This window comes from Natator depressus, chromosome 10 (assembly GCF_965152275.1).
Source record: "Natator depressus isolate rNatDep1 chromosome 10, rNatDep2.hap1, whole genome shotgun sequence".
NCBI lineage: Eukaryota > Metazoa > Chordata > Testudines > Cheloniidae > Natator > Natator depressus.
In genome coordinates this window covers 11,094,148-11,115,950 of record NC_134243.1, presented here as the reverse complement: position 1 = coordinate 11,115,950, position 21,803 = coordinate 11,094,148, and the positions used below count along the sequence as shown (strand labels likewise).

General features: G+C 40.4%; 1 protein-coding gene across 1 annotated transcript in view; it reads right to left on the bottom strand.

Annotated features, from left to right (window-relative positions):
- Positions 1-8,750: 8,750 nt before the first annotated feature.
- Positions 8,751-21,803, bottom strand: part of GNA12 (G protein subunit alpha 12) — a 77,380-nt gene continuing 64,327 nt past the window's right edge. Inside the window, exons 3-4 of the mRNA XM_074965180.1 lie at positions 19,140-19,190; positions 8,751-17,996 (exon numbers count right to left, since the gene is read on the bottom strand). Of these exons, the coding sequence (XP_074821281.1) occupies positions 17,427-17,996; positions 19,140-19,190 (621 nt within the window). The 3' untranslated portion in view covers positions 8,751-17,426. The remainder of the gene's footprint in view (positions 17,997-19,139; positions 19,191-21,803) is intronic.

The following is a 21,803-nucleotide window of genomic DNA, read 5'->3' as shown; positions in this document are numbered from 1 at the left end:
TCCAATACAGATCAGTAGACTTTTGTTCATGCAGAAGTATCACATTCCTTTGCAGCAGATTATACTCTGCACCAGTAGATAGATGTCCAGTGAAGTCCTCTTCATCAGGGCACAGTCTTTCATTCCCATTAAGAGAATGTCCAGTTAACAGAGACTACTTTCATTGTAATGCTGCTAAACAGAGAGCGCTGTGTAGCCCAGGAGTTCAGAAATTGTTACTGGTCAGACTCACGGGCAGCTTATGTGCCTGAGAACATCAACTGACAGACCCAGCAGTAGCCAACATACACCGATATGGGGCGTTGACACCGAAGGTGCAGATCAGTAATGCTTAGCGCACTCACATAGCAGGTCTGATTACCAAGGTGAGCAAGTATCATTACCCACTTAATAGAGATGGAGAAACTGAGGCACAGCATGGTGAAGGGACTGGCCAAAGGTCCTGCAGAAAGTCCTTTTCAGAGCCAAGTCACAAAGACGCATTCTTGCCCTTTGTGTGTGTCACAGCTGTGGATGGATGGAAAAGGAGAGGAGCAAACAGCCAGACTATCCCAACAGCTGTTAAATTAGATGAAGGATGCCCTGTTAAAAGGAGTTATCCTCCCCTTTAAGTATCAGTCAGTGCTATTGAGCACACACATTTTTAAATTACTTCCCTCCTAGACATCTTGATTAAGGAGAGTGCGCTGGTGAAGACATAGGTTACAGCTATTAGCTGTAGAGGGGCAGGGCACAAGAGGGGAGGATTTGGGTTTAGGAAGTTAATTTGAAGGACCCATAATCAGCAAGAGGTAGATGAGCACTTTACACACACTGTAAGCCAAGAAATTTAGTCACAACCCACTGGTGGGGTCACAGAGTGTTACAAATGGGTCAGGCACATACAGAGCTGCATTGTACTGTAAATAATGGGTAGGAGGGCCTGGGCCTTTTGTACTACACAGCACTTCAGACCTAAGCTGGGGAGGCTTTGCATAGGGAAGCAGCGTGGAGGGCACAAAGCTTCATGGCTGATGCAGCGTTCATTGATTATTTTGGGAACACCCTCCATTGCATTAGGATAGTGTAAGTGAAAGCACACCACCACTACATGAAGGCAAAGCACTCCTATGGATCTAAGGAGCTCCCCAGGATCCCAGGGAGACCATTTACAGTGGGTTGGTGGCTCATGAACAGAGCAAGGAGAGGGAGATTGGCATACAGGAGGAGCACTGGCTGCTACCAGAGAAGCTTAAGCTGCCTATGAGCAGAACTTTGCTTCTGTGAGATTAAGCAGCTCCTTTTCGTTGCTGCCCAGCTCCTAAGCAGTGCAGGGCTCCTCTGCAGCTTCGGTAGCAGCATAGGGCAGGCTAGCTACAGTGTATAACTCCCTACCCCTGCAATAACAGAGCTCCACTCCTGAACTGAACTGCCTAGAAGTCTTCTCTGCCGTACTACCACTGAGAATATCTTGCTGTCCTGAAGCGCAACAGGTCTAGAACAGCCTTGGCTACTACCTAGCCACTGTCCTCGTGGCAGCAGCTCCAGGAAACCCACCAACTGCAGAGGCAAAGATACAAAAGCACGTAAAATAGTGAGGGGGTGGTGTGCACGTACACACTGGAAGGGGATAAGATGACTGTCATTTGTTCTGGATTTATGCAAACATCTGCCCAACTGTATCATCATGCGCAAGGGGCCTCACTTCCACCTGCTTTCTGAAGTTGCCACCTCAATCTTTCAAATGACAACCCAAGAGCAGAGATTTCAAGAGTGCTTTAGAGGTGGATCAGCTAAGTTCAACTGGTGCCACATTAAGTGTCCGAATTCAATATACTTTCTAGCCTGTTACCCAAAAGCTCAGTGGTGGTTCCAGTATCCATTATGTTGATACTGATAAACACTAAAAGCAGACAGACTATTTTAAGCCCTTCTTGCCATTTCTTAAACCTATAATTCTCCATACAGCACCAATGGGCTTAGTGGTTACTTGACCTTACAAGCTCAAGAAAGCAGAAGCCTAATGGGTAGGTCAGCCTTCCACTGCTAAACCATTGACACCCTGTGGGTTGCATTCACATCACCAATACTAGGAAGTTACTGTGCCCTACAAAGGCAGGGGAGCAAGAGAAAGGCATTAGAAGGATAGTTTCACCCAACCATGCGTGCAACAGCTTGCAAACAAGGGTCTGCACAGGAAAAGAGGGAGGCTGCTTTTTCTTGTAGATGATAATTCCATTAGTTGAAGACAAGGTGCTTAAGGTATTATCTTTTATTGGGCCATCTTTTATGGAAGAAGCCAAGAAGAGCTTTATGGAGCTCAAAACCTTGTTTCTTGCACTGTTCATTTAACACAAGTTGTGGTGGGTTTTATTGGGTTCTTTGTTTGGGATGGGGTGAGGGGGGGAGAAGGTGTTATTTTTAAAAGATCCTATTTTTTAAATGAAACCCAAAACGTTCCTACAACCAAACTTCCCTCAGTTGACACTACTGTATGGCTTTCCAAGGCTCCACAGTCAGGAAGGCAGAAGTATGGTCCTTGTTAGATTAATAACTGAACAACCCTCCTTTTCATAACCATCACCCACAGCTTTAAGAACAGGAGTACTTGTGGCACCTTAGAGACTAACAAATTTATTTGAGCATAAGCTTTCATTGGCTACAGCCCTCTTCATCGGATGCATAGAATGGAACATATAGTAAGAAGATATAGATATATATATACACACATACACACACACTGTGACAAAGTTCCTGCCCTACCTTGGTGGATCTTGCGCTTATTGGCGGATTTGCTCGCCTTGGAGCTTCACAGCAGCCCTCAGCTTGACCGCTTCTCTGAAACCACAGTCCAGGTCAACTCCTCCTGTGTCTGACCAGGAGTTGATAGGATTTGGGGGGAACCCAGGCCCACCCTCTGCTCCGGGTTCCAGCCCAGGCCCCTGTGGAATGCAACTGTCTAGAGTGCCTCCTGGAACAGCTGTGCGACAGCTACAACTCCCTGGGCTACTTGCCCATGGCCTCCTCCCAACACCTTCTTTATCCTCACCATAGGACCTTCCTCCTGGTGTCTGATAATGCTTGTACACCTCAGTCCTCCAACCGTCCGCGTTCTCACTCTCAGCTCCTAGTGCCTCTTGCTCCCAGCTCCTCGCACGTGCACCACAAACTGCAGTGAGCTCCTTTTAAAAACCCAGGTGCTCTGATTAGCCTGCCTTAATTGATTCTCGCAGCTTCTTGATTGGCTGCAGGTGTTCTAATCAGCCTGTCTTAATTGTCTCCAGAAGGTTCCTGATTGTTCTGGAACCTTCCCTGTTACCTTACCCATGGAAAAGGGACCTACTTAGCCTGGGGCTAATATATCTGCCTTCTATTACTCTCCTATAACCATCCTGACCAAATCTGTCACAATACACACATACAGAGAACATGAAAAGGTGGAAGTAGCCATACCAACAGTAAGAGGCTATTTAATTAAGATGAGCTATTATCAGCAGGAGAAAAAAAACTTTTGTAGTGATCAAGATGGCCCATTTAGACAGTTGACAAGAAGGTGTGAGGATACTTAACATGGGGAAATAGATTTAATGTGTAATGACCCAGCCAGGCTCTATTCAAACCCAAGTTAATGATATCTAGTTTGCATGTTAATTCAAGCTGAGCAGTTTCTCATTGGAGTCTGTTTTTGAAGCTTTTCTGTTGCAAAATTGCCACCTTTAAGTCTGTTACTGAGTGGCCAGAGAGGTTGAAGTGTTCTCTTACCAGTTTTTGAATGTTATGATTCCTGATGGGAGCTGAAGATGCTCAGGGCATCGGTGGAAACAAAATTCAAGCCAATTCATATACCCGAACAGTGATATCTAACCTGGGGCAACCAACATTTACAGTTAACAGCCAAGACTCCCATTAAAGAGAGTCAAATTGTGCTTGTACTGCCCTGTTCAAATGGGATTGGCAATGTAGTGTCAATCTACAATTAAGAACTGCGCTAGAAGTTTCAGTCATACAATAAAAGCAATACTCATATAAGAGGGGGGGAAAAAAGCTATATATGTGACCTGCCAAAGTACAAGAGAGGAAAGGTTGAAGGGATTGTAAAGAGTAGGAGATCAAAGCTTGGTAGAATTAGCTGGTGCTAAGATTGCAATACGGTAAGAGGAGGCCAATGAGGTAGATTATTAAAATTGTCCTAAGGTCAGTAGTTCTACACTAGTGGTAAAAAGCAAGTGAGGCTGACAAGGGAGGAACTGGCACCATGAGAGAGAGACAGACACACACACAGGTCATACTGCTATTATTGGATACTACACAGCTGAAGAGAAATTATTTCTAACAGGTGTTGTCAACTGAACCAGCTTAAAAATCTTCCCTGGCTGAGCTTGAAATACATAAGCACAAGTGGTTCTAGCTGTACCCCCATCAAACTTTAATATATACACCAGCTACTGAAATTCTACAGGATGAATCTGAATTTTAACAGTTCTAGGTAACAGTTCATTAGCATTTCCTCCATATGCCATACTAAAGGTTCAATTCTTTGACAGACTCAGGAGCAGCAATACAGAGCAGAATCAAGGGAAGGACATATGGAATACGTACAGGCTATGGGTAGGTCTGTCAAGCAATTAAAATAATCACAATTAATCATGTAATTTAAAAAATTGTGATTAATCGCGCTGTTAAACAATTGAATACTATTTCTATAAATATTTTTTGATGTTTTCCTCATTTTTGAATATAGATTTCAGTTACAACACAGAATACAAAGTGTACAGTGCTCACTTTATATTTATTTTGTATTATAAATATCTGCACTGTAAAAATAAGTATTTTTTTATTCACTTAGTACAAGTCCTATAGTGCAATCTCTGTCATGAAAGTTAATTCTACATTTTTAAGTTCACGTACAAAAAAATAACTGCATTCAAAAAGAAAACAATGCAAAACTTTAGAGCCTACAAGTCCACTCAGTCCTACTTCTTGTTCAGCCAATCGCCCAGACAAACAAGTTTGTTTACATTTTCAGGAGATAATGCTGCCCTCTTCTTGTTTACAATGTCACCTGACAGTGAGAAGAGACGTTCACACGGCATTGTTGTAGCCGGCGTTGCAAGATATTTACATGCCAGATGCACCAAAGATTCATATGTCCCTTCATGCTTCAACCACCATTCCAGGAGACGTGTCCATGCTGATGATGGGTTCTGCTCAATAACTATCCAAAGCAGTACAGAACACCACATGTTCATTTTCATCATCCTGAGTCAGATGCTACCAGCAGAAGGTTGATATTCCTTTTTGGTGGTTTGGGCTCTGTAGTTTCCACATCAGAGTGTTGCTCTTTTAAGACTTCTGAAAGCATGCTCCATACCCCGCCCCAATCAGATTTTGGAAGGCACTTCAGATTCTTAAATCTTGGGTTAAGTGCTGTAGCTATCTTTAGAAATCTCACATTGGTACTGTCAAATATAAAGGGTACTGTATACAGTACTATAAAATCCCTCCTGGCCAGAGGCACAATATCCTTTTACCTGTAAAGGGTTAAGAAGTTCAGGTAACCTGGCTGGCACCTGACCAAAAGGACCAATATGGGGACAAGATACTTTCAAATCTTGGGGGGGTGGGGGTGGGGGGAAGGCTTTTGTGTCTCTGTTGTGTGTGCTTGCTGGAGAGAGATCAAGCAAGCAAGCAATCCAACTCCATGAGAATTAGGAAGTACTAGCAAGGAAATGCGTTAGTTTACTTTTGTTTTGGCTTGTGATTTTCTCTGTGCTGAGAGGAAGGTGTATTCCTGGTTTACTTTTGTAACTTTAAAGATTTTGCCCAGAGGGAAATCCTCTGTGTTTTAAATCTGATTGCCCTGTGAGATTAGCTTCCCTTCTAATTTTAGAGAGGTGCTTCTTTTACCTTTTTTCTTTCTAATAAAGTTCTGTTTCTTTTAAGAGCCTGACTGATTTCTCTATTGTCCTAAGACCTAGGGGTTTGGGTCTGTGATCACTTTGTAAACAATTGGTTAGGATAGTCTTCTCAAGCCTCACCAGGAAAGGGGGTGTAAGGGCTTGGGGGGATATTTTGGGGGAATAGGAACTCCAAGTGGTCCTTTCCCTGATTAAATCACTTGGTGGTGGCAGCGTACCCTCCAAGGGCAAAGAGTTTGTGCCTTGGGGAAGTTTTACCCTAAGCTAGTAGAAATACGCTTAGGGGGTCTTTTATGTGGGTCCCCACATCTGTACCCTAGAGTTCAGAGTTGGGAGGGAACACTGACAAGTACCTTATTTGCATTTTGTCAAATCTGCAGTGAAAGTGTTCTTAAAATGAACATGTGCTGAGTCATCATCCAAGACTGCTTGAACATGAAATAGATGGCAGAATGTGAGTAAAACACAGAGCAGGAGACATACAATTCTCCCCCAAGGAGTTCAGTCACAAATTCAATTAACACATTTTTTTTAATGAGCATTGTCAGCATGGAAGCATATCCTCTGGAATGGTGGCCAAAGCATGAAGGGCCATATGAATGTTTAGCATATCTGGCATGTAAATACCTTGCAATGCAGACTATAAATATGCCATGCGAACGTCTGTTCTCACTTTCAAGTGACATTGTAAATAAGAAGCGGGCAGCATTATCTCCCGTAAATGTAAACACACTTGTTTGTCTGAGCGATTGGCTGAACAAGAAGTAGGACTGAGTGTACTTGTAGGCTCTAAGGTTTTTACAGTGTTTTCTTTTTGAGTAGTTATGTAACAAAAAAAAAAAATCTACATTTGTAAGTTGCACTTTCACGATAAAGAGATTTTACCTCGTACAAGTACTGCACTGCATTGAAAAATACTAATTTTTATCACTTTTACAGTGCAAATATTTGTAATAAAAATATTGAGTACTGTACACTTTGTATTGTGTTGTAATTGAAATCAATATATTTGAAAATGTAGAAAAACATCCAAAATATTTAGTAAATTTCAATTGTATTTTATTGTCCAACAGTGCGATTAAAACTGATTAATCGCAATTAATTTTTGAGTTAATTGCATGAGTTAACTGCGATTGACAGTCATAGTTACAGGACAAGTGTTCTTCCACCCAAGTTTTCATTGTATGACAGCGCTGGTCTTGTTTTTATTAATTTCTTAGAATCGTAGAAATATAAGGCTGAAAGAACCTCGAGAAGATGAAGTCCAGACCCTTGTGCTGAGGCAGGACCAAGTAAACCTAGACCATCCCTAACAGATGTTTGTCCAGCCTGTTCTTAAAAACCTCCAATAAGGAGATTCCACAACCTCCCTCAGAAGCCTATTCCAGAGCTTAACTTCCCTTATAGTTAGAAAGTTTTTCCTATATCTAATCTAAATCTCTTTGTGGCAGATTAAGCCTATTACTTCTTGTCCTACCTTCAGTGGGCATGGAGAACACTGAGCATTGTCCTCTCAGGTCCCCCCATAGTCTTTTTTTGAGACTAAACAGGTCTAGTTTTTTAAACCATTCTTCATAGGTCAGGCTTTCTAAACCTTTAATGATTTTTGTTGCTCTCTGGACTCCCTCCAATTTGTCCACATCTTTCCTGAAGTGTAGTGCCCAGAATTGGACACAGTACTCCAGCTGAGGCTTCACCAGAGCTGAGTAGAACAATTTCTTCTTGCATCTTACGTACGATACTCTTGTTAATACACCTGAGAATAGTAGTCTTTTTCACAGTTGCATCACATTGTTGACTCATTTGTTATCCACTATAACTCCAGATCCTTTTTGGCAGTGCTATCATCTAGCCAGTTATCTCCCTATTTTATATTTGGGAGATATATATATCTATAAATATAAATATATCTAGATTTATATATATAAATATATATATATTTGGAAACTTGATTTTTCCTTCTTAAGTGAAATACTTTGCACTTGTCTTCATCGACTTTCAACTTGTTGAATTCAGACCAATTCTCCAATTTGTCAAAATTGTTTTGAATTCTAATTATATCCTCCGAAGTGCTTGCAATACCTCCCAGCTTGGTGTCATCTGCAAATTTTATAAGCATACTCTCCACTCCATTATTCAAATCATTAAATGAAAATATCGACTAGTACCAGATGCAGGACCCCACTAGTTACACCCTCCCAGTTTGACACCACTGATAACTACTCTGAGTATGGCATTTCAAACAGTTGTGCACCCATCTTATAGTAAATTCATCTAGACTGCATTTCCCTCTTTTGCTTATGAGAATGTCATGGGGGACTGTGTCAAAAGCCTTACTCAAATCAAGATATCACCCCTCTCCCCCATCCACTAGGCCAGTAACCCTGTCAAAGAAGGAAGTTAGGTTGTCGTGATTTGTTCTGGACAATTCCATGCTGGCTATTCCTTGTAAACCCATTATCCTCCAGGTGCCTACAAACTCATTGTTTAATCATTTGTTTCAGTATCCTTTCATGTATAAAAGATCAGTCATCCTATAAGTCCCCAAGTCCTCTGTGTTCCCCTTTTTAAAGGCAGGTACTGTTTGCCCTTCTTCAGTCTTCTAGGATTTCACCTGCGTCCTCCATGAGTTCTTAATAACTGCTAACAGTTCCAAGACTGCTTCAGTTAGGTTCCTGTATTATCATAGTAAGCACGTGAACAAGGTTAAAATATTACCACAATTCAGGCCCTGTACTGAAAGATCCAACACTCCACAATGAACAGTATAACAAGTCAAGTTTTAATATTTATAAAATTCATATATACAAAACAGTAAACTAATTCACCAAAACTATAAAATACACTTTTTACACATCACAATATAATTTTATCTAGTACACAGTTTTCATAAGTTGAGACTATCACAGCAAATAGGCCGCTTGTATGGTGCATGCTGTTTTGGTTCTGCAAAGACACTTACATGAGCAATGCCTTTTTCACCTCAACTTATTTTAGTTCGTCACCGTCTTTAAAAAGAAGTTCTATGTAAATTGTTAGAAATTAAGGCTAAACTCAGGCCTTTCCTGCCCAATGCAGCAAACTGGTTTAAAACTAGTTGTATGATATTGCATAGTATGTGTGCTACAATACCTAGGCACCACAGGGCGTTATAGCAGAGAAGGTAACATTTTAAAATCGATTTCCAAGATACAGGATTGTGTCACAAAATTAACGAGTGTTTTGTCATTTCTACAGCTATGATTTTGGCAAAGGTATTTTTATTCAAAGTCACAGATAGGATGCAGGTAATAAACAATAAATCATGCTGAAATCTGAGCTCTGCCGTGCGGGGCTGAAGCCCAAGCAGGGCTGAAGCCAAAGAACTCAGAGACCTGTGTTAAAATCACAGAATCTGTGACCTGTGTGGCACTCATAGCCATAATCATTTCATTTGTATGTGATTCAAATCAAATTAAAAAAAAAATCAGACAGCTTGTTTAAAAGAGTAACACCACACTTGGCCAATTTTTAAGCAAGGGTTTTAGAGACATTGTTGTGTGCAGTCAGTCATTAATAAAAAGGTGTATTCGCTGTTCTAGTCTATTGGGCAAATTCAAACAAGAGAACAGGCTTAACCAGAAAAATGCGCTTTATCCAACAGACTAATGTCTATGAACTGAAACGCAACTTCCAAAGCAGACTTTACCACAGGACCTTTAAATCCTGTGGATTGTTGAAAGATCATTTACTCACTATTGTGCCAAGCATGTGAGTTTAACACATGTCTGTGTGAAGCCGTACTGTAAGAGCAACAGCTGGTTTTGAACAAGATGCCCTCATGTCTCAAAGTAACCTGAAGCAATCTGACCCCTTTAAAGCCGTTGTCTCTACATACTCCTCACAATTTAATACCTCAAAGCAAGGTTAACTAGTTTTTAAATTGGAGGAAGGCATGCTGACTGACAAGAGGCTTGCATGTCACAAGTTAGGAGGGATTGAGTTTATAGGACCCAGTTACAAACGGTTGGAAACAAAGGTTTATAATGGAAGTGCACACAGCTACAGCTGTGCCAATGTGCTGGTAGATACACAGCCAAATAGCTTTCCTGGAGACAGTTCTCAAAGAATTCGAACTGACTACTGATTGCATTTTGTTTCAATATACAGACAGTATTTAAGCAGAAGCATTTGGGATCTATTTAGAAACCAGATCGCCGCTCTCTCTCCTTACCCCCGCCCCCCAATACCCCTGGGCTGTTCACCAGAAAGTCCATCTTGGACGACATCAGTGCAGCTCTTTCCTTCTGACTGTGGTTATTTCCAAGTCAATCAGATGAACCATGGACACACGCCAAGAGCAAGACTGTAGTAGTTTACAGAGTACAGCAAGGCAGCCACAGAACTGCTGGCACTGGAGCCGTCCCATGTCTCCCTCCCCCACACACGGAAAGGCAAGCATGTCAACACAGAGACAGAAACCTAAACACTGCTTTTAAAGATACCATTAAAAAGAGATACAGACTTACAAAGAGCCAAGCAATTCGGAGTCAAGACTAAACTGACTCACACAGAGGCACCACTCGATTAGTTAACAGAGAACCAGCCTCAGTTCTGACTATCCTAGCTGCCCTTCATCCCCATTTGTGTTAAACAATTTAGTGTCATTGTTTAAAAAACAAAAAGTGAATTTAGTGCTCACAAAAAAAAAATCCGATTTACAGCACCAAGTGGGGGATCCCTCCAGCTAGCCACAAGAAATACTCAACACTGACAGCAGCAACCCAAGCATGGAGGCAGGTGCTGCATTGTCCTGTCAACATCTCACTCTCAGGCTGGAACATTCAGAAGTGAGAGTGGAGGGGACTTCATGCTTATTCAATTTAAGACTGGCACTGATGAAGCCAACCTTAAAGATCTGTCCTAGGAACACGTCTTCCAAGAAGCAGCCATTGTGGAAATCCTTAGATAATAATTCCCTTACCAAAGAGGGTAATTGCTTTACGGGAGCTGAAGTATCTATCCACCAACTTTTATTGTGTTACAGAGTAAGGGAGAAGGGACACACCTGTAAACAGTTGGGCTCACAATGGAAGTGCAATCTGAACACCAGGCTCCTTTAACATGGATGGAGGGGTTGATCAGGTCTTAGGCCTACAACCTCACTACACCACTTTGTTTACTGCATACTGGACAACTGATATGGGGAAGAGACTAATACTAGCTTGCAAAAATAGGTACTGCCTTCATCATGGGAGATCAGCATTTGATTTATAGCAAGTTGCACTTTAAAAAATCCATGTTTGTTTCTGTAGTTTTTATTGCCCCAGGATGGCATACAGCCGGTTGCTTGACAGCACCAAGAGCTGTTCTGACGTGAACATCTGTTGATAACCATCAAACATCATGCAGGCCTCAAGGCTCATTCCATTCAGAAGTTGTGTATAAAGGCCGCCTTAAACACCTGAGGGAAGTTTTCTGCATGCAACTTCTTTCAAAGTTAAGAAAAGAATCAAGGCCCCACCATGTAGCATCACTGCTCACAAAGGCAACTATATGGAGAATGCAAAGCAGAAGGCATGTTTTGTTACTGCAATCAAAGAAGGGTGGGGGCTGTTCTCTAGGCTGCTAAACAAGTAAGTTCAGCTATTTCAAGGGATTTTCACGATCAAATGCAAGAGGGGCATATCAAGTGAGGAGCATTTACATTTTACCTACTGTCAAAGCAACAAGAGCTAGAGGACTGAACAAGTTATTGTTGTGGGCATAGCCTGGAATTACAGAATAGGTTACAGTGCCACTGCCCTGTTCATTGGTGCAAACAGAAAGGCCATATTGATATTATCTTTATCAAGTGGAGTCAAAGTGCTGTTCCCTGGCAAGTTTAGGGCACAAGTGGAAATGAACATGGGCCTTAGTTTGTCTAAGGCCAGGATAAATGCGTGGCACGAAAGGGTTGCTAATCCCTTCAATGGCTCAGTCTCCATGCTGCAATTTCATTGACCAGGAAAATTCCTTACAGGATACCCCTGTGCTTCTGTCCATTCACCAGGACTGTTCAGTACCAAGTGGCCTATTAATGGGGAAGCCGTGCTTCAGAACATCAGCTTAGAAGCAATTTTGTAGCACCTGTTCTCCAGGGAGGTAGAGCTCGAGTGCATGGTTGGATTTTGAGGGCATGGGGGCAGTTGGTCAAAGGCATCATTTCTTGCTAGTCAGTTAATTAAGCAGCCTCAGCCTAGAAGTATGACAGCTACAATCAGCCAAGATATTTTAAAGGAAGAAATAAAAGTGATTCGTCCAGAATAAGGCTTGCAGAGATTCAACATTGCCCCCCACTTTAAACAACTCTGGAAAAAGCCCAGAGAAAATGGGCTTCACATGAACAGTAATAAAACACACCCATTATAAATCTTTACAGAGCTCTAGAGGACCAGCACTAAATTGAAAGACCATCAAAGAAGTAGGGAAGGGAAGAAACCCATACACAAGATACAAGTAAGCTGGACAGACTCAATTAAATGCTGATTACTCTAGGTACTGCCTCATAACACACCTAAAAGACTTGTAACGCTATCCTGGGCGGAAAGGGGAAATCAGTGTTGTGGATGGACTGATGGGATGCATTTCACATGTCCCAGACTCCATTTCAGCTGCTGTCACAGTGAAATTTTAGTCTTTGGCCCGATCAGCTCCTCCCACACTGTTTAAACTATAGCTCCTGCCATACCAAAATCTCTGAGCTACACAAATGCTCTCCACTCTGTTTGAACTTAAGCCAGCAAATCTGTTAACCCTTTAGTTAACTTTGAAAAGCCTGCAGAAATGCAAGTCATTGGAAGCTCCTTCAGACATATTAGCAGCACAGTTCTAGGTCTGACAGCACAATTTTAAACAGGTAATTTACTATGAAGTTGGCAAGCTCAAACAGCCTACTGTGCTGTGTTACAGGGAATGAGATTCAGATGTGTAGTGACAATGGAAACTAGACATATTCTTAAGAGTTGTCATTTAAAATAGAGCAGCTGTTAATCAACTCCATTAAATCTGTCACCACAATACCTTGTGTTCCCCCTACATCTCAAGAATATTGTTCAATGGGTTGTTAAAAATAGCAGTTACCTATTAAACATGTAGTTTATCAACAATTATAATGTAAAATTTTAAAGATAAAATTGTTTAAGCCCAATTCACTTGGTAATTCTAGAGCAGTTACTGCCTTGTAGGTAGCTAATTCAAAGAGCAACTTATTGGTTAGCCACTTTGAGGGAAAGGCACCTGCTGGTGACCTGAATGAGTCTTCAAAACATTGGCTTTGACACAAGATACCAACATGATTTTCAGTATAGGATCCCATCTGCCACTTTTATAAAACTGATAGTAGATCACATTATAGGGCTCTCCTGCTTAAATATGCTGCAAGCATCTCCTCTTTGTCCTTGCTGGAGACAAAACACACGGAGGACCCTTGTCAGTGACCTGCATGTGCCAAATGAGGGAGAGCGAAGAGCTTTTTTTTTTTTTTTTTTTAAAAAGCATATGTTCAAGGCCTCCACCTGATTGTAGGCCTGCCTGTGACCCATTTCCTGACTAGTCAGTTGAACAATAACTTATGAAGTTTATAAAAAAGAGCTGTCCCTCGCAGCTGTGTTTACCAGCAAACGTCTCCATGATGTCACTGTAAAATACAATTATTAGTTATTTCTTGCAAAAGAATTGAGCAGATCACCAAGTCTGGCTAAAGATTGTTGCACAATACTGGGTAGTACCTTTTGAATTCTGCACTAGTAATTACTAGTACCACAGATGACTAGCTTTATTGTACTATTTTTACATAGGGGAATCCAGTAGGGCTTGTATTTAAAAATATGTCGTAGCCAGGTAAATGTATTTACCACTTTAGAATGCATGTGTCTTCACAAGAGGAAATCTTGCTGGATTGAGGTTATTTAGATTTTCTAGTGGAAACTTTCAATGAAGTTTCACACTATGACTGGACAATGCATGTTATAACTACACCTGAAAGATGTATATTCACCTAACACAGTAGATAGCTAGTGTCCCCAAACTACTCTTAAGATGATTTAATCATGCACCAAACAAAGACACAGGTCCACTCAAACCTGTTTCAAACTAATTTTAAGTATTGCACTAAAAACAGTGGTGCACTTGAATCCTTGAAGCAGTCAGTAATATGGCATAGTGTCAACTTACATCAAGGTGTCTCATTTTGCGTTAAAGTAGTTAAGCACATCATATTCCAGTCTAATTGTTTGTCGTTATGGTCAGAAGAGTGACTAAATTACATTTTCCATTTATAAATACAGAGCCATATTGATTACTTTTGACAAAGACAAGTTTGCTATTTTTTACCGCTCTTTGTTTTGCAGCATTAATATAGCTATGGAATACTGACCTGAATTGTTTTCTAGTTCCCTCATCAAAACTGTTAACCAACTGTAAAGTCTTGATGGTTGGATAATGCTTGAGCAAGAAAGCTTCTTACATTCCAGAGCCTTAGAATACACAGGGCTTGCAGTGAGTAAAACATGAGCTAGATCCTTAGCTATGGCTGAGAGGTGCAAAGCCCTATTCTGACTTGTGCTTCATGACCTGTGCACAAAAAATTCTCCTCTGCATTTCCTCAATCACAGGGCTACTGTGTGAAGGGATGGTCCCATACCAAAGCTAGGCTGCTCTTACACCTAATGGCCCCAGAGGGACAAAACAGCACCTGAGGATTGATGCAGTCTAGGGGCATCATGATCATGCAGCCCTATGTCCCTACCTTGCTCCTAGGGACCTAACAGGCCAACTTTACGGTACAAAGCAGTCACAGCATGCCAGAAGAACTGGTTGTTTTACTACTATTACAAAAAAATGAAACTTGTTAAGAATTGTCAATATTAAACATGGAAATGCATGCTGCTATTTTTCAGGGTGCAACTGTAACAATGAGAGTTGCTTTGGAGAACCTCATATTTATTAGCTCAGTTCTTTTAAAAATCAATAAGGTGACCAAGAATACAAGACCTCAAATGTGCATTAAAAAGAAGAGTAGTTTCATGCTCCAGGATTGCAGTTAAAGCTACGGCAGACTTCATATGTAAAACCAAGGTAACTTTTCAATAATATCTGGTTCTAAAAAGGGAATGTTTTCTCAAGAGTTAAATGGGCAGCACATTATTCCAAACAGAATACTCAGTAAAATAATGAAGTACACAAAGAATCAACTGGGAAGTTAGGCAGTTTGAGTTGACCTGCTATAGCTCTAAAGCCTTCTGTTGAATAGAAACTACTGCAAAGTCTAAATACAGTATCTGAATGCTTAAGTAATGAAGAAATCTGAATGCTTAAGTAATGAAGAGTAAACACCTTTAGATCTCGTTTAACCAAATAAAGAGGCACGCCCAGAAGAAATATATTCCTCTAGACCCTTAAGCCACAATTTGTAACACCTCATGTTGAAGCATTTACCTTTCCAAATGCAATTACCATAACAGAATCCTCATCTGTAACAATGCAGAACATTAAAGACAAGACTTGATATTTAAAAAAAAAAATCACTAAATGTTAAAAAAGAAAAAAAGTAAAATTGGTCCATGGTGAGTAAGACTTTTCTAACTAGACAATTAACTTCTGTTTACATTTGAGAAATAGTGGAAGTGTAATTTTAAAATAAATAGATTTTTCCTATCTGTAGCTCCTTACTGGTTTACTTCACCAAACATTTTGTATGCATTATATATAACTAGAATACAGCCACATCCTTTTCACTCCTGAAGCTAGCACAAAAAGCTACAAGGGCAGCAGATTTCTGCATTGGGAAGCTGTGTATACCGCACACAGAGAAATGAACTTCTGCAAGCCACAAAAAGAAGGATTCTAGATTTTATCCAAGTTAAACATGTGAAAACTCCAGAGCAGGGTTCTTTTCAGACCAGCATTTCTCTTGGGATTAAATGCCGAAGTGTTCCTTTTTTGACATGTCATTACAGTTTTACAGGGGAAAAGAACTACAGAGATTCGACTGACTTGGTCTAGTTAGAGAAAGCCCTTCTGATTTTTTTTTTTTTAAATAAAATCAAACTATGGTACCAATTGCACAGTAAACATTTGTGTTTGAAAGTTTCCTGGCAAGAAAAAAAAAGACTACAGCATTGAAATAAAAGGCAGATCTTAAATTTTGTTTATGTACCTCATTGTAGTAGACAAGGTTGGAATTATCTGTACACAAAGAAAGGCACCTGATAGTTAACTACGTAAGTTTAGAGCGCTAGAAAGTCAACAGTTCACAGCAACATTATTCACAGCCTCTTGCAATTTCACACGTGTATACCATCGCCTGAAATGGGCAACTAATTTTGACAGTTTACGCATACTATATATAAATTAATATAGGCTAAAGATCCCATTAACAGATTAAAAATGGGCTAGTTTACAGCAGGGTCCTGCTGTCCAAATGTATCAGTGCAGCTGTAAAATTGGGATCTCAAGAGTGCTGGCTCTTCTTGTGTAAGAAGTGTAAGGTCAGCTGTTAGGAAGTAATCAAGCAGCTGCTCTACCACCAAATATTTTGCTAAAAAGTTTAATCAGCTTCCACACATTTGGAGATAGATAAAGCCCTGTGATCTGAGAGACTGCAGCTTTACAAATACTGCCAACTGCAGGTGTGAGAACAGTGATGAATTTCCATAAATGACACCTCACTAGAGCACCCACTATGTGCAGATATGTGGTCAGATGTTCTAGTACATGCCTCAAACTGTATTACTGTGGAAGTCAGTTTCCCATGATGTAAGACACTGTATATGTAGTGCAAAACAAAATCTTGTCCTCATCAGCCAGGCCTTAATTTTCTCCTCCATTTGACTTCAGAGTGGCAGGACAGAGGACTCATAGCCTGGTGGGTTTCATTTATAGTTCTACTGCATTTCATTTATAGTCCTAGACTTGCATGTCTCAAGAGACTGATGCAAGACCTTCAGACAAGAGTTGTGCATCCACACTGATAAGTGGACTCCAGATCCTTGGCAAACACTGCACATGCAAGCAAGATCTGGTTACATATTTAAAGATTACATGTGGAATTGTGATTAATATATTGCCATTTATTCTCTAGTACAACTACCAACCTCATTATAATTTACATTAGTTTGACTGGTTAACTCAGCTCCTCCAAACTGCAGAGAAAGGCAGTCTGCACAGTTACTGTCCTTGCAAAACAACAGTTTTCATTAAAAGTCTTCCTTACATAGTTTGTCAAAGTTAGATTTTTCTAAGATAGGAAGGTGATTGTGTTATTCAACATTCCAAACTAGGTGTCAAACCCTACAATGGCCACTTTTTTCAGTAGTGTTACTCGTCAAATGATTCAGTAGCTAACATCAACGTTTGACTCCTTCTGCCTCCATGACTGGCTAGTTTCAGCATTCCTGAGCCAAGTGAATAGCATGGGTCCTAAAACCACACGCAAGAGCCATAAAGATAAAATAAAAGCTTGACTTATAACCCCTGGGTAGATTTCAACAAGACAAGGGGTGCTCTTCTTCACTGCAACATAATATCCTTCAGATTCTCTTGAAGGATCGTGTCCTTCACTGCATGAAACACGAAGCGGATATTTTCAGTGTCTATGGCAGTTGTGAAATGATGGAAGAGTGGCTTACTGCGGTTCCGCCGCTTTCTGTCAAAACACTGCACCAAGTAACGCTGAACATCTTCTAGCCTGTGAGGATCACCCTTGAAGTCTGAGAAATACTTCTTAATGCTCACTGTCTTTACCTTCTCTACAAGGAGATCCATTTTGTTCAGGAATAGGATGATAGAAACATTAAAGAAGAGCTTGTTATTGACTATTGTCTCAAAGATGTTCATGGACTCCACCAGTCTGTTTGTGCGTCTGTCTTCCATGAGAACCTGGTCATATTCACTGGAGGAAACCATGAACAAAATAGAAGTTATCCCATCAAAGCACTGGAACCACTTCTGACGCTGAGACCTCTGTCCACCCACATCCACCATCTTGAAAGGGATTTTTTTAATGATGAAGTCATGCTCTACGATCCCCTTGGTGGCTTTTCTGGCCAACAAAATATCTTGTTTGCTGGGGAAATAATTCTGTAAGAGAAAGGAGAATAGTGACAAGTTGCCTCAGATCTTCCTTTTAAAATATGCAGTATCAGCTGGCATTTTAAAAATAAAATTGATCATATCTCAATGTAATGATAGCTGTGGGGAGCTATAATGTTCCAGTTCTAGGAGCTCTAGGTGACATCCGATACTGAGTGACCAAGTGAAGGACTTACTATACAAGGTCAAAATTAATGGACTTGTTGACAATGGATTGTACATTGAAAATTTGCTGTTGAAAGATGGAGGACTGTGATGGAGCATGTGAAAGTTTATGTATAACTTTCCTTCAAAGTTTCACCCCTTCTGCATATTAAAATTCAATTCTTCCTTTCCAGGTTGGAAACTACTTTACTATTAAGATATTCTTGCCCATGAAACTATTAATTTGTGTTAATGAATGCAAGTCTCCATAATGTCAGTGAAATTATCTTTTAAACCTGTTTTTAAGAAGCTTGATACATTTACAATAATAATAATTAATACTAATAAATAATAATAATATCTTGCAAGCTGTAGTGACAGCATCCTTCCACAGGAGGTATGTGCTGACCTCTATCACAAGTTTAATTCTGTTGTAAGTACTGGCCAGTCTCACTGCCACCTATGGGAACAACAGTGAAATGGATGAAATTCTTCTGTCTTTCTCTATGCTCAGGAAGATGAGCAGCAGTACATCCCCTCTCACCTTTTCTCCCCATTAGACCTTTTGCAAGAACCCAAGCTATTTTCCCCATTACTGTGGCCCTTACAGGTGGTGGTAGCTCAATGGGCAATTTCTTGTAAAATTCACACTGCTGCTCAGGGCAATTGTGAGCAATTGATCAGCATAGGAAGTGGATGTGGTTCAAAGATGGTGAGAGAGGAGACAGAAGAGGAAGATGTAGATTTTTGTTCATGTAACTTTTCATTGTATTCCTGTTTACTTGTCAATACAAAGGCTTAGTAAAATGTCCAAACATATATCAAGCTGCATAGGCCAAAGTTTAACACATTCCAGGGGAGCGCTGTTTTCTTGATTAAAATATTTGGAACTTATGCTTACTAGTTTTAAACCAGGGATATTAAAGCATCTGCAAGAATGCACTTCCTAACTTCAACCCCTGTGGACTATAAATAGTTACATCTCACCAGCTGGCCAATCCGATCCAGGTTATCCAGGAAGTATTTCACCGATTCACCCTGTTGAAAAGGAAAGAAATGCTTCTTAAATCTTGTTTCTAGGCTAGCAAATCAAGCAGTTTATTGAATGAAAGCCTTTTTTGCCCATTTGCTTTTCCACATACACAGAAAATTGATGTCTGGACTGGATCCCGATGTGCCGAGAGGCTGTAATGAGAAGAGCATTGTATAATTTACTTTGAAACAAACTGTTGGTAAGAATATTGGAGCAGCTTTAACATAACCTTAAGACAGTACAGCACTTCCTGTGGAATGCCTGTAAAAAAAGAGACCAATGCACATTACTTAAAAAGCAATAAAGAATGTTTACAGCAATAGGTTTGTACAATAAGTGCTCAAAATTCATACACTGAACATGAGCTGCTGCTAGAGCCAGCTCATGCTCTCTCAATGCACTGGGTCCTCTTTTGTATGTAGAATACAGATTAAATATCACTGGGTAACAGTACAGTGGACTACATTTACTGGAAACCATTGCATTTTTGTCTTAAAACTCATGGCAGAGAACAGAAGCACATGCTACACATCAAAAATTGTCAAATGAAGTAGCAATAGGTTTAAGCAACCTGGGACGTGTCTGACTTAAATTTTCACTAAGGAGACAAGCTTGGCGGAAAAATATAGGGTTTTCTTTTTTTTTTTTTTTTTTAATTTCCTTCAAAATATGGTCCCTCCTGAAGGATACACTGGTTTTCAAAAATCTAACCAGGTTCTTTTTAAAACTCAAGTGTCTTTTTCTAAAACTATATCAGACTATTGTTGAATTGGGTATGTAATATTAAGCCTCAAGGGTTATTTATATGTATCTTTTAAAAATGCATTTCTTTGCAAGACCTCCAATAAATCATTTAAAATAAGTCAAATCAAAGGTCATTTAAAGATGACACACACGCAGGAATACATTTATACTCCTTTAAGAAGTGACTTTTTCCATTTAGAAGGAAGCTTCAATTTTGCCCCAAAGGGAAACAGGAATCTTCTTCCTCAAACCCATCTGTCCTGGAGTACTCCACATCCTAGACTGAGAATCTAAATTAGCATCCACTCCTCCTTGCATCACTAGTCACCATCCTTGCACCTATAAAGTTGTCTGAAGTTTCCCTTCAAAGCCTATCCATTGCACTCCTGGGGAGCAAAATGTATGCACTAGAGAGTGCTACCAGTAGACTGAACCAAGATTAAGACTGGTAGTTTGCGCTCACCAAATAGTTACATTCAGGATCATATTTATAACTAGGAGTATAACCTATTATCTCCCACAAGAAAGAGCTACCTACTTATTTTTGTATGATCCCCATCACCACAGTGTGTGAGGTGAGAGAACCAAATTCCTTTCCAGAACAAATTAAAAAGGGTACCATGTTTGGAAGAGTCCCATGGAAGACTGGAGCACTCAATACTAGTTTACTACAACTCAGCAAAAGCTTTCAGACTAAGAGCCCCAAGGAGCCCTTCAATGCCAACTGGCAGAGAGCCCACCATACTATAACTATCACACATTCCCCCAACACACGGTTATTGTAATATCTATCTAAAAAGTGTCATGTAAGGTATCATTTAACAACTGGTGACACATGAGGTCCTGAAAATCATTTTGTGATGTATATACAGGTTGTGCACAAAGAGGTGTGTGTGTTGGAAATACGTTCTTAAAATGTGTTTGGGAGGCAGCGCATAAGCCCAGCCTGCCCAAAACAAAGGAATGTGTATTTAGCTGTCTGACCATCTTGATTACTGGCAGAGGACAATGAAAGTATATTTATATAAACGATAAACAAAGCTATCAAGCAGCAGTTTAGTGAGCACCCCAGGGGGCAGAGTCTGCACCCCAGGAATCCTTCCTGGCTCTTGGGACAGACACAGTGGATTTTACATAATATAAGGGGAGCAAAGAGATTTTAGTAATCCATCACTTGAGGAACAAAGGGAAAAGCACCCTTTGATTCTGTGTAGGTGGATCCCCGGGCTTGGAGATGCTGCTAACTTGGTGTAAGGAAACTGCTTATGTAAAGATTACAATGTGCTAAGATTAGTCACTAGAAAGCGGGATTTATTTTGTTTTGTCTGTAACTATACCTGCGCCTCTCTCTCATTTAGCATCACGAATATCCGGTCTTTGTTAATAAACTTATTCTTGTTTTATTACAAAACCATCTCAGTGCCGTATATTGGAAGTCAAGCATGAGTCTTCAGCTATTCTAACAGGATGATGTGTGCTCTGTCTCTTTGGAGACAGCAAACCTAACCATTTTTGAGTGTCCAGTGAGGGGGATTGGACACTGCAGGGAGATCCCGATGAACTTGAGAACTGGAATTCACTGATTTGTTACCTCTACAACCCCGCTACTAGTGGCCCCCCCGACTTGGGTCAGACCAACAAAGATGAAGAACATGCTAAGAACCAAGAATATACCAATATGTCATCTGAAGGCTCAAGTGGTGTATCTACATCTGAACAGCCAAACACACAAATACAGCTACCTACTGAAGAAACAGGTCTCCAAAACCTAAAGGCAGTTCCTGATGTTTGCTGGTCAAACTTTTCCCATTTATTTAAGTCAGAAAAGATGACAACTGGTGCACCTCTTGAAAAAAAAAATTACAAAGAAGGAA